The sequence below is a fragment of the Montipora foliosa genome, chromosome 3 (assembly GCF_036669935.1).
Source record: "Montipora foliosa isolate CH-2021 chromosome 3, ASM3666993v2, whole genome shotgun sequence".
NCBI classification, from domain to species: domain Eukaryota; kingdom Metazoa; phylum Cnidaria; class Anthozoa; order Scleractinia; family Acroporidae; genus Montipora; species Montipora foliosa.
Genome location: NC_090871.1, coordinates 16,407,187 through 16,419,686, shown reverse-complemented (window position 1 = coordinate 16,419,686; position 12,500 = coordinate 16,407,187). Strand labels below are relative to the sequence as shown.

Below are 12,500 nucleotides of genomic sequence, written 5' to 3'. Positions count from 1 at the left end.
ATTTCCACCATAAAGGAAGAGCAAATCCTGATCATTTGAAAATAACAGCAAAGGGAATAATAACAAAAAGTTAAAAAAAAGGAGACGGCCCCGAGCTGGCCCTGGCCCTGCCCTGGCCCTGTGTTTTGGCCTCTACACATGCAGTGGTAGTTTGGCCACAGTTTCTCAAAAATGATGACATGCACCCACTCTAAATTTTACTGGGACCCTTTCTGTCTGAACCTTTCTATGTTAATCTTTTAACCCATTAATGAATGAAACGATCTTGCGTTTGTAAGTGTCATTCTTACTATTGAACTCAGACGTACAGTGCAGCTCGGAGATAAGCGAACCAAAATATACGCAAAAAAGGCGCATACGCAAAAGGCGTAAACGCGTCAAAAAACGCGGATGCGCGCGCGTCAACACATACGCAAAAATGCTCATTAGTATTTATGAGCTCTCCCTTTGTCTTTCTTTTGTTGCCTTGTCTTTGTTTAGTCTCAGTCATTTGCGGTGTGGTGAATGTGAAAATAATTTGCGCGTTCTCTGGTCAGAATGCAGAGATGTATCCAGGTTTTCAAATTTGGGGGTCCTCTGGACCCCTTTTTGAAAAATTTGGGGTCCATTGCAAAATTTTGGGGGTCCAGCTAATTAATATTCAAGAATTAATATGCGATCTATTGCCTCTTAATTGCTGCTGCAGTACCCTTTCAGATTTCTAATTGCACAAAAATAAAGTCTTATCCCTCCCAACGAATATGTACTTAAAATGATCAAGTTCTTTAAAACTGTTGTGCGTGTTGAGTCATCGATCAAAATGTATGGGCTGTCAAAGCTCCATCGATCACATTGAAAATGTCTCGAGCAATCGGTATGCTGTAGGAACTGTTGGCTCCAGTTGCTAAAAAAAAACAGAACTGAATCTCAATTTTCCGTAAAAGAGCATCATTTATTTTAACTACGCTTGAGGTGTAATTTAGGAACAAAAGAGTAAACAAATGTAAGCGATCGATACGCAGTTCATCGTCGGCTCGTGCGGCCGTGACTTTGCCATGGCCAATGTTAATAACCAAGCGATTGAATACATTCAAGTTTCATGTTCAACACGTTAATTATAACACTAACTCCGAAGAAAAGTTGCATAATTTGCAAAACAGACAAGTTACGTGCAAAGAACCGAGACGATGACACGTGCGCGCCCGGAATTAATAGGGAACTTAAGCAACGACGACGGCGACGGCACCGAGAACGTCATCTCAAAATATAAATTCGCGTCATTGTGATCACTTTGTAAACATGTCAACCCTTCTTATGTGACAAGGGTGTGGTAGTTCCTCAAAAATGACATTGGTCGGAACGGCGCTTAATTTAGGGGAGAAAATGAAACTTTAGCGTTAAGTGCTGACGTTCTCCTTAAAACCTAAAATTTGACTATTTCACGTTGCTGTTTTGCTGACGACGGCAAAGAAATGGACAAAAGTGAAAAACGCACGTGCAGGGCGTGCAAAGCTATTGTTTTTGCCCACTAAATATGCACATTTGTGACGTTCTCGTTGCCGTCGCCGTTGTCGTTGCTTAAGTTCCCTAATATCAACAGAGTCGCACAAAACAAAAATTTAACATACTTTGCCTTTGGATTCTCTGTTATTTCGCTCACGATAAGCGAACTGTTGCTTGAAATTCACTTGGAAAGCATGCAACAAACTGAACTTCGACTGAAATGTTTTATTATCACTGCCGGCAGATCGAAAGTGTCGCCGATTGTCTCACCTAAAAAACAGCTCTGATCATGTCACGCAACACGTGCGAATTCAAAACTCAACTTCTGAAGCCGGATATTATGGTTGACAAAATGAAATTATTCGACTACAAAAATCCGAAAATAGCAGCTAACCTTGAAATTTAAAGAACTCAATCATTTCTCTGTTGTGAGAAATGGGAATGTTCAATTTCCTTGTGAAATATGCCGTTCGCATGTTTTTCCTGGCGTTCGTAATTTGCATAAACATTCGATTTTTTTTTCTGCGTCCAATTGGACCCTTTGTGCCATATTCTATGCGTCCAAAAGGAAAACGAGTGCGTCTCAGGACGCAATGACGCACTCTGGATACATCTCTGAGAATGTTTGAAGCGCAGACTGAAATCAATGGTCCGTGAAGTGGGCTGAAAAAAGCTGTTGTCAGTGGATGTCTGAGATCAATAGTAAGAGGAGAAGGGTTAAAGGGAACATGCTGGTAGATGTTGTTGATCCACTCAGCCCTGAACCATCCTTCAGTGATAACATGTACCGGTAGTCATGTCGTCTTATGTTAGTCGATAGGGAGTCCGAGCAAAGGTGATGGCTATGACAATGACAATTCCACAATGGTTGAAAAAGGAAAAAATACATGTACCGGTACTTATGCTGCATGTGCAGCACAAAATTTGTGCATTTCTTTGCCGTACCGCACAAAACAACAATGTCAAATCACCATATTTTAGGTTTTGATGATAATGTGAGCATATAACAATGAACCATTCATTTTCTATGTTTACTTTAAAGTCGTTCATACCCATCCAGTTACAGTATAGTTTGCCATGGTACATGGTACATGGTAAACAAGATGGAATATTTACAAAACACTCACGATAGCACTAAGTTATAATTTTGGAGTGACGTTCTTGTTGTTGCCATTGTCCTTGCTTAAACTCCCTGATTAAATCTGTAATTGCCACTCTTATGAGGGAAAGTGTGAAGGAAGCTCTAAGAGTGGTCAGGATAACCATAACTTTTTGCCACAGTTAGTACTTGATGCCATGTTAAATGCCATGCCTTTAGGGTGACTAGTGGTTGCATCATGCCAAGTACAAAGTATGTTCTCAAAAAAATACTTTCTCCTTTAGGGGGAGAGGATAAAAATTTGAAATTTCAAGAACTCCGAGTGTAAAATGATGGACTACCGGTGAATTTGGGATTCAATTAATTTGATCTTTCCTGAAATGACGTCAGATCTCAGATTAGACTAATACATGTACATGTACGCCATTCACACCAACAAGACATGTTTAATTAACCTGGATTTAACAAAATGAAAATCAGTCACACAAAATGGCTTTTACGTTAGATTCAGGTGAGTTTCAATACATGCTTTGATCTGTGCTAAATTTGTAGTCTCCAAAATTTGGTATACATGTTTAAAAAGAAAACACTTTGAAACGGTGTTTAATTAACATCTTCAAAACATGGTTAAGGTTTGGTAAATGCCTCAGGCACTTGGTCATCCTCAAAGGCTGACTCGCTCTGGCAAAAAAGAAATTCTTTCAATAAGACAATGAAATATGCTGCACTTACATGTATAGTACGTCACATACATGTTTTATTAGATAAACAACATTGAAATACAGTGTACCAGGTGAGCTTTTGCATGAATACATGATACCGGTATCTTCACATTTGAAAATAACATGATACACTGTATCTCCACGTGAAAAATACCACATTGCTATCATTGTTACATAATGAATCACGACATTGTTCTAAATTAGGAGTACAAAAAATATTAAAGTGAAATGTTGTGGTATTTGATTGGTGTTTATATAATAAACAGAACATTATCGTCATTATGTGGCCGTTTATCTTCTCGTGTTGAAAAATATTTCATGAGTGAGGGCAGTATTCGAAGAGAAATTATTTCATATCTTCACACAGCCATGAAATTAATATATCCTCTGTTTCTTTTGTGCACAGTACCCAAAGATGTACGATGACAAGGAGCCAATATTCAACTGCTACCTCAGAGCGCATTTGAACACGTAAGTTTATCACCTTCGTTCGTAAGTTAGTATCGGCCTAAGATACCTTTCTACTAAGTTCAGCTGTGCATCGACCTGTTGAGCTTCGGCTTGGTTTGTGGGTGTTCCATTTCCATGTAGTTTTTTCGCCTTCATTACTACTGTGGTATGGTGTTCACCAGGCCGGTGACAGTGGTAAAAAAAATAACCAGCTTTTATTCTAACACCACTTCTCATTTCAAAATTTTTAAAACGAATCTTTGAAGTCCAGTGTGCCACTCTCTTATCCTTGATATGTAGATGGCTTGAGGTCACTCTCCTCATACGTTTGGTACACAGCCGAAGCTTTACAGTTAACAATGTATATAAATAACTCACTGAATTGTTACAAAGTAATAAATTATGGCTACAATGTAAATAAACGGCAAGATCAAGCACATTCTTAGTATAAAATTATTTCTTTAAGAATCCTGGGAAATTAGTCAGGAGTTTTGGCAGAAGTGTGCCTCTCTTCATCAGCCTCAGCCGATTTCAGCGCAATACTCTATTTTGAAGTCATTAATCAAAGCTGGTCTGAGAGAGAGAGACTTGTAGATTTCACTCTGGCTAACGCCAGACAATAAATTTATTTTACATGTACTTGAAGATTGGGGGAGCTAAATACATGTAGGTATTAATTGATTTAAGCATTTCCCTATTGTGTAGACTGATAATAATAATTATTGCACTTACAGCCCTATGTTTCACCATGTCTCAGTTTATACTTGAAGTGCCTGTTTCTTGTATCTGGATGTCTATAACCCGCACTTCTTATTTAAGCATTAATTTTTGGGAGCATTTTACTTCATTGAGTCTTTTCACGGGAATACATGAGCCCAAGCGATTGACCTGTTCCCAATGAGTACCTTCATAACTCAGTCGGTAGAGCGTACACTTCACTTGTGTCACAGAGTTCCTTGATTCGAATCCTTTTGAATATACCTGATTTTTCAGGTTTTTATAAGACGCAATTGCTTAATTTGACCAGATACGTATGTAAGTGCAAGGATCGTTCTTACTTTCAAGTATTATAATTATCTATTCATCTACAGTGTAAGTCTAAGTCATGATTGTTGTATTACAAATCGAGGATTGACTGTGAAACATCTTCTTCCAGAACAATAGGGAAAGTTCAAACTGCCTTGAGAATAAGCTGTGGTATATGTTCTGTAACCTAGTCAACCTCGTATCTTCTTTCTGGCTCTTGACAAGAAAGCATAGAAAAATGGCAGGCTCCAAAACTCTTAGCCTCTGTGGTCAGATGTTTTTTTGTGTCTTGTTTGCAGGGTAGAAAATTATCCCATGTTCTTGTATCTGCTCCTGCTTGGAGGCTTGGAACATCCTGTAAGGTTACATGCAAACTGAAAGTATGGTGTAGATGTCTTAAGCCATGTGTAGCCATTTTCATGTGATCAAAAACCACGTGTTTAAAGGGGTCATTACGCAGCTATTACAAAGGCTCTCAGGATTGGCTCAGAAAACAGTGGACCAAAACAAACAACCAATCAACAGTGGACCCTGACCCTAAAAACAATAGAGCTGCCTTCTAAAGAGATCCAATGAAGTTAGAGGTTGTAAAGAGCTGTGTCCTATCTCGTTACAAACGGTTCACAGTAAACCTGCAACATAGCTTCAGCTGTATCTGAAAGTGTATTTAAAGTAACAAAAATCTACAGAATAAGGTCAAAGTGACTCGTCAGAATAGAGACTTGTTTAGCATCATATTTACATGAAACAGCAAACAGAATCGTTGGGCTACTGCTTGTCATAAAACATGAAAATTTCCTTATTCAAACTTGTCTCTCTCTTTAGGGAAGTTGCTCTATATCTGAAGCAAACTGGCAAGAATTCAGCTAAAATCAAACAATCTCTTCAATAATTTTGTGTGCAATTCTGGATAGAAATCAAAATTTGTCCTTTTGAACAATAACTACACGTACAACAAACAGGGGCACCCAACAAGAATATAGTTCAAAACCACTTAAGGGAACACAGACGGATTTTTGGCGCGTTGCTAAGGAAGTGAAATGTTACTTCTGTTAAGTAACGTCATCATATCATGAGCTGACAAGAAAACCCACTCACAAGCAAAAGTCACCGCACAAACTCTTGTTTCCATCGAGGGTTTTTCCTCGCCCTTCCTCACGCTCGTTCTCAGATCAACTGCGCATGCGTTAACGAACTGACTTCTTTGAATTAATTTTTTTTTGCATGGCACGTTTGCCCCCAAATACAGAATAAATTATAGCTAAGCATTGATTTTTTTCAAATCATCTTTTTTGAAAAAGTTATGGCTATTTCCGTATCGTTTATGCCTTTAAAAAGAGCATTTTGCAAAATAAAAGAAAACCATGCTTGGCTGGATGCAAAAACGAATACAAATTATCAAACCATCGATTAAATAACCAAATAGCGTAGCACGGAGACAATTTAGAGTTTTCTTTTATTGGTCACTGGACCATGGGGGTGGCATGATGATGCCATATTTAGGGTCATTTGCATACAAAAGTTGGAAACTGACCAAAATAATGCCTAATTCTCTCAAGTTACTTGACCATTACATCCTTAGCAACGCACCCCAAAAAATATGTCAGTGGGCCCTTAAACATAGCATTGTTAATTAAATGGTAGATAAAGGCATATTTGTATTCCCTAAAAATTTTTCATCTGTTCAGATTTCCTAGCTGAAAGTCTAGTGATCCGAAAATTATAGGGATCAAAACTTACCTTTTCGAAAATTTCAGCCAGAAAAAAGGCATTTTTAGGGTAAAACCCGTTAAAAATGGGCAATTATACCATTAATTTTTTAGATATTCAAAAATCCTAGGACAGGCAGGCAAGCAAGAAATTTTACAACAAATGTTCCGAAAATTCTAGATCTCAAATTGTCTTCCGAACAGATATTTTCCGAAAATTGACGTTGGGTGCCCCTGAACAAAGGCCCACTCTTTTAGCTTCTTTTGTTTGCTTGGAACTTAGCTCTTGTTGCCTTGTTTCTTAAACTTAGAATTCAAAAGAATACTTGTATTTAACCTTGAATGAGGCAACAAGGGCTATTAAAGTTGCAAGGCAAGCAAACGGAAGAAATTTAAAACAGTGGCCATTTTGGTATAAGGTAGACATGTACATGTATATACTGCTTTCCCCTTCCCACCCAAAGCAATATTATTAATGGGAATAACTCAACATTGTTTTGAGAGGAGATGAGGACAAGAACATTTGCTTTATAGAAATTTAATAGATTTAGCTGTGGGGAAAGGTGTATTGACAATAATTTGTGTCCAGGGCCCAGTTGGTCAAAGTCTGATTTAGAATTAGGTGATCCTGGATTTAGTGGAAACTTTTCTTTCAGTTGAGTTACCGATCATACATGTAAATGTTTCGGTAAGCCTTCATCCATAATTATTATTGCATAAAATTAGCTTGTTAGAGGCTTTTTGGACATGAAAAGCTCAAACTTTTGGTTGATTATGATTATTTGATTAGTGCAATCAGCTTTTCAACAACTGGACACCCAGGAGATTGTAGCTTCTGGGCAACAAAGAGTTGCAACCGACCATATCATAGCGGCACAGATTTTCAGAATTCACATCTATCTTATAGAGAGCTTTCTTGTTAATTTGAGATTTTTTTTTTTTTATCTAGGTGTTCGTTGCTCTGTAGGTGGAATGGTGTGGGTTGTATCCAAGGATATTTTATGCTCATGGGATATTTACACGGGAGGTATGGAATTAGTTTGGCAGTGTGCTGTGAGTTGTTTTGATCCAATCAGTTTTTAGTTTGCTACCCGCGTCGCTATAAAAATTATTCTCTGAATGTGTTTCCCCAATCAATGTCACCAATTTATTACATAGACTCATATTCCGCAAGCCTGTTATGGATCCATGCAACATTTTTGTGACAGCCAATGAAATGTGGTAAAATTACACGTGTATTGTTCGTTGACAGGGTCGTTGTTTGTTATGAATTTTAATAGCAGGGACAATTTGAACTTATAGCAAGGACCAGGATGGCGGCTCCTGCCGCCATCTGGCAATGTCTGTGCCAAGTTCCGAATAGTGGGGGATGGGGGTCGTCCCCCTCCCACTAGGGGGTAAGGGGGGCCACCCCCAGGAAATTTTTTGAATTTGTAAGCATTTTGCAAGAAAGTTACTTCTGGCAGCCGTATTAGAGCCCGCCGTAGCAATTTTGCTTAAACTCCCTAATGACGAAAGCAGGGCCGGCGGCCAATCAATGTGTTTTCTGTTACTTGATAACCCATCTTGTCCAGGTCTAACTCCAAATCAGCTACACGTACATATACGCAAATTGTGGTACAACTACAATACCCAGTAAACAGAGAAATAAAGCACGATTTGGGTTTAGAAAATATTAAATAATAAAATACAAATATCCAGTTGATTATTCTCTTCATGTGGAATAATCCTTGTAACAACCTGCGCGTAAAATAGCCAGGACAAAAATAAAAATAGCAGAGTAAAGCGGTCCTGGCGTCCCGGCTTTAACAAACACCCTGGTTGATGATTGATATTTTTACATCTTACTCAGTTAAAGGCCCATGCTGTAAGCTATGGCCTGCAATTTTTTCCAGTTTAATTTTGCTTGTGCATTCTGTCCATAACAAGAAGACAGCCTTAAGGCGTTTACGCAGGATTATTGGTTTAGTAAAATTTATGTTGAATGGCGTTGGAAGGTTGAGAAGTGTATCAACAACAAATTTGTACAGGAAAGAGGGAGATGTTGAGTTACTTCAACTTGTGAAAGATATAAAGACGAAGAAGACATGATGAGAATTGAAGTGAGCGTGAATACCTTAAATAATAGGTTGCGGGTTGCAGGGAGAATAGTGGTAAACTACCCTTGTCCGGGAGAAATTGAGTGTGGTGTGTGTGTGTCCGGACCGTTCATGAGACTAATATTACCATGGGAAATATCCATACGCAAGGGAGAAAAGGGCACTGAGGTGGGGGGGGGGAGGTTGTGGGCATTTACTTCAACATGAAACCACCGCGATTTTGCTCAGCTGTGGTGCGAAAAAGTAGCCTCTGCCGACAAAGGAATTTTTTCATGTTTCTTGACCGCAATTGGTTGAGTATTGTGTGAGCGTCATCTGGTACCCTAGGAGATGAACAGAGTGTGTGGCAATTTCTTTAGTCGTCGCAAAAGTCAACGCCATTTGACTACACACACTGGCGATTAATTTTGCTTAGGAATGGACGGTGACGAATTGCGGGCATTGAAGGGTTGTTGGAGAGGCTAACTTTTTTGGCAAGGTAGCTCACACTGTGAAAATGTAGCCCTTTTGCTCGGCGGGTCATTTGTGCTGTTGAGAAAGATTGACGTTGATATGAGGGAAAATAATGTGGTTGTAACTCATTTGTAACAACTTGTCTACCTAGCCTCCCATGCAGACGTTCTTAGGCTTGTCACGGCGTTCCTCCCCGTTTGTGGGGAGGAACGCGTGACAAGCCTAAGAGACTACGTATAGGCGAAATCTTCATAGTAGCGGAAAAACATGTTTGAAAACATCAATTTTTATTGTTTTGAATGGGTTTTTCCACGATCATGTAAACTCCTAACAAATGAATTAAGGTCTTATAGCATAATGAAAGATTCATAGCAGTAGAAAAATGTAAGTTTTTTGTTCTTGGAAGGCTATAGTGCTCGCGTAAACTAGAACAAAAGGAATCAATGATTAAGACCGCTGTGTCGCCAACTGAAGGATGGGGAAAATGGAGGATTTTTGGTGGTTTGCTTGGAATGTTTATCGTTAATATTGGGAGATCAAGAGGTCTGTTCCATTATTTTGTTGAGCAATTAGCTTGTGAAGTAGGTTTTAATTATTAATTTTGTGACAAATACTTGTAAACAATTATAAACACTTTACAACGGTCATGTCTGATACTGCTTAGGCAATAGGAAGCAAATTGTAAGCTAATTTCAGGCTACAAAATTAAGACATACCCTTCCCTCCAAATCAAGGATGGGAAAAAGGAGGGTTTTGGTGTTTGAGGTAGTTTTTAATCATTGGCTTGATTTGGTGGGAGGGGGAGTTCTGGTTGTACGTGATACTTTTGTTAGATTGGTGGTAACATTGTAAAGTAAAACGGAACGTTGAATATAAGAAGATTTTTGAACAATTATTAAAGTTCAATAACACTTGTGTCCCATGGTAACGAAATCGCAAGTAAAATTACGATGGGTATTAGAAACTCACAACACTAACGTAGCTTTTACCACTGGTTAAAATTGCCGAAGAAACACTAACGTAACCGTCTTGCATGAAATAGAAAGAAAAACTATAGATATCTTCTTGCAAATCAGTGATGGGGAAAAAGTTGATTTGCTTTTTTGAGTAGTTTGTTTCAACATTTGATTTGGTTGGAGGGGGGGGCTTCCTGTCTATTAAATCTTTGTTTTCAGAACTGTGGCACAGTGCTAAAGCAAACAGAACGTTGATTAATATAGGGTATTATCCAACGTGCTATCGAAGCACAACACCACTAATAGTTTGTAACATAAACAGACACGTGGTATTACATTGTAAATATAAGTGTTTTTTTAAAAACCGATGAGTGTTCTCTTTTCAAATTTGGGGAGTGTAACCATCACTTTTGCTGAGATAATGTCAGTAATGACATTTTTTAAGGTCTGTATTTTGATACATTTTGATTATTCTTTTAATATCGTCTATAGTTATTTATATGACTGACAATAATTGACGTTTACATAATTTTGCTACATCATGTCTCTTGGAAGGAGTGAGTAGATAAGATAAGTTGTTTCCATGAAAGACTTACATTTATGGATGGTCTTTTAACTGACGACAATGTCAGTTATAACATTTTTTTTTTTGGCTGTCATTAATTGAAAGTGTCATGTTTTGTGAAGATATCATCATTGCCTCTTGAAAATATCTTCAAAACAGTGTTGTTTAATGTTAGTGACTTTGCCTCTAATAACTTTGTTATCTCACTTTGTGAACAAGAGAGCCACAGATAAGTGTTTTGCATGAAATACGCATATTTTAATGGATGGTCTTTTACTGAGACAATGTCAGTTATGACATTTTTTTTGGGCTGTCATACTTGAAAGTAATGTTTTTGGAAGATTCCATCATTCGCCTCTTCAATATCTACTCAACAGTGTTTGTTTAAATAAGGTTAGTGACTTTGCCTCTAATAACTTCGTAACTCTCCTTTGTAAACGCGAGAGAGCCAATTCAGGTCAGTGTGTTGTGAACTACACCATATTTCTGGACCGAACTCTCACGGGTTAAATGGGTGGTCCTCTGACGTGTTTCCCGCATTGCTGCCGGGAAGAATTTTGTTGAGGATGAAGACACGATTCCAGTCAAGCGTTTGTTTTACAAACGGTGCAAGGACTAAACAAGGTTAATCTGCTGATAAACTTGAAGTCTGGAACATTCTCTTTTGCTCTGGAGTGACACTGGTAGATAAAACAAAAATCCTAGTGTTTTGTAACCATATTTTGAGCAATGAATCTGTTAAGGACTAATACACTAGAAGATGAATCACACACAAGGGTTCTCATTTTTGCTACTTAAAGCAAAACTTTACATCAATATTAAACCACCATATATGTTAAGGAGCATGGGGCAGTGTCACTAACTTTTGCATTTCTCTTTTTAAACCAAATGTCCTCAAAAATTGCACTTCCACATTCAACAATAGCCTCGTAATTGGTATCCGACTTCCAATCACTGCAGGGCTTGAAGACACAGAAAAACAAATACCATACAAAAGCTATAGCAGAGCTTTTTGTCACAGTGTCCAATATTCATAGTATTATCATTACTAGGAATATCTGTCTCTAAACTGCAGAGAGGTAACATGTAGATTTATCAGTCTGAGAGGTTCTTCCTGGAAAGGTTTTGCATTATTGTGAAATTTCTTTGCATAAAAATGTTCACAGAGAGAGTAGTTGGTGTCTTTGTGCACGGTTTTATAAATGCCTGAATTTGATTGCAATAGTGGCTATCAAGTTATGTTCTTGTACTTACCATCTTGCTTGCATCTTGCTGAATAGGGATTGCCACATGACTGAAGTTGGTACTTACAGTATTGTTCACTTACAATTGCAGTCTTTTTAAATATGGCAAAAAACACAACCATTACAGGGTTTATGCAAAGAATTCTGCAACGAATCTGTAAACTCTTTTTACAGAAACACACATATCATCAATATATAGCCCAATGAGTGTTATCTGTTTATAGGCCCCACTGTGAAGTGATGATTCAGAGATCGAACCATGCCTTTTAGTACATACCCGGCACCTAATACATCCATAGTCATTGGGAATAATACTTGATTATACCTGTGATGACAGTTCTACACTTAAAAATTTGGATGTGTCACAAAATGTTGGCAGGATTGAAATATCCCCAGAATGCTTTGGGACATAAATCACAGTAAAGGGCTACAACAGTTTAAGAATAGCCTCAGAAACCTACATGTAAGTTTTCAAAAACTGGCTCTGAAGCAAGTTGCAAACATCTAAGTAAAGTACAAATACTGTGTTTCCTTGACAAGTGCATTTGTACAGAAGGGAACAACTGATTGATTACTCTGCCTTTGTAGAGAAAAAGAGATTTTAATCTGGGGCATTGCACCAACTGTATACCCACCTAAAAATATAAAAAAAATCACTATAAATAATCTGCATTTGCAGACATTGATGCAAAAGA

At 38.0% G+C, this 12,500-nt stretch overlaps 1 protein-coding gene across 1 annotated transcript in view; it reads left to right on the top strand.

Moving 5' to 3' along the window:
• The window catches only part of LOC137996920 (glutathione S-transferase 3, mitochondrial-like), a 37,273-nt gene that overhangs the window by 2,623 nt on the left and 22,150 nt on the right, over positions 1-12,500 (top strand). The window contains exons 2-3 of the mRNA XM_068842562.1: positions 3,710-3,774; positions 5,079-5,136. Coding sequence (XP_068698663.1) covers positions 3,710-3,774; positions 5,079-5,136 — 123 coding nt within the window. The remainder of the gene's footprint in view (positions 1-3,709; positions 3,775-5,078; positions 5,137-12,500) is intronic.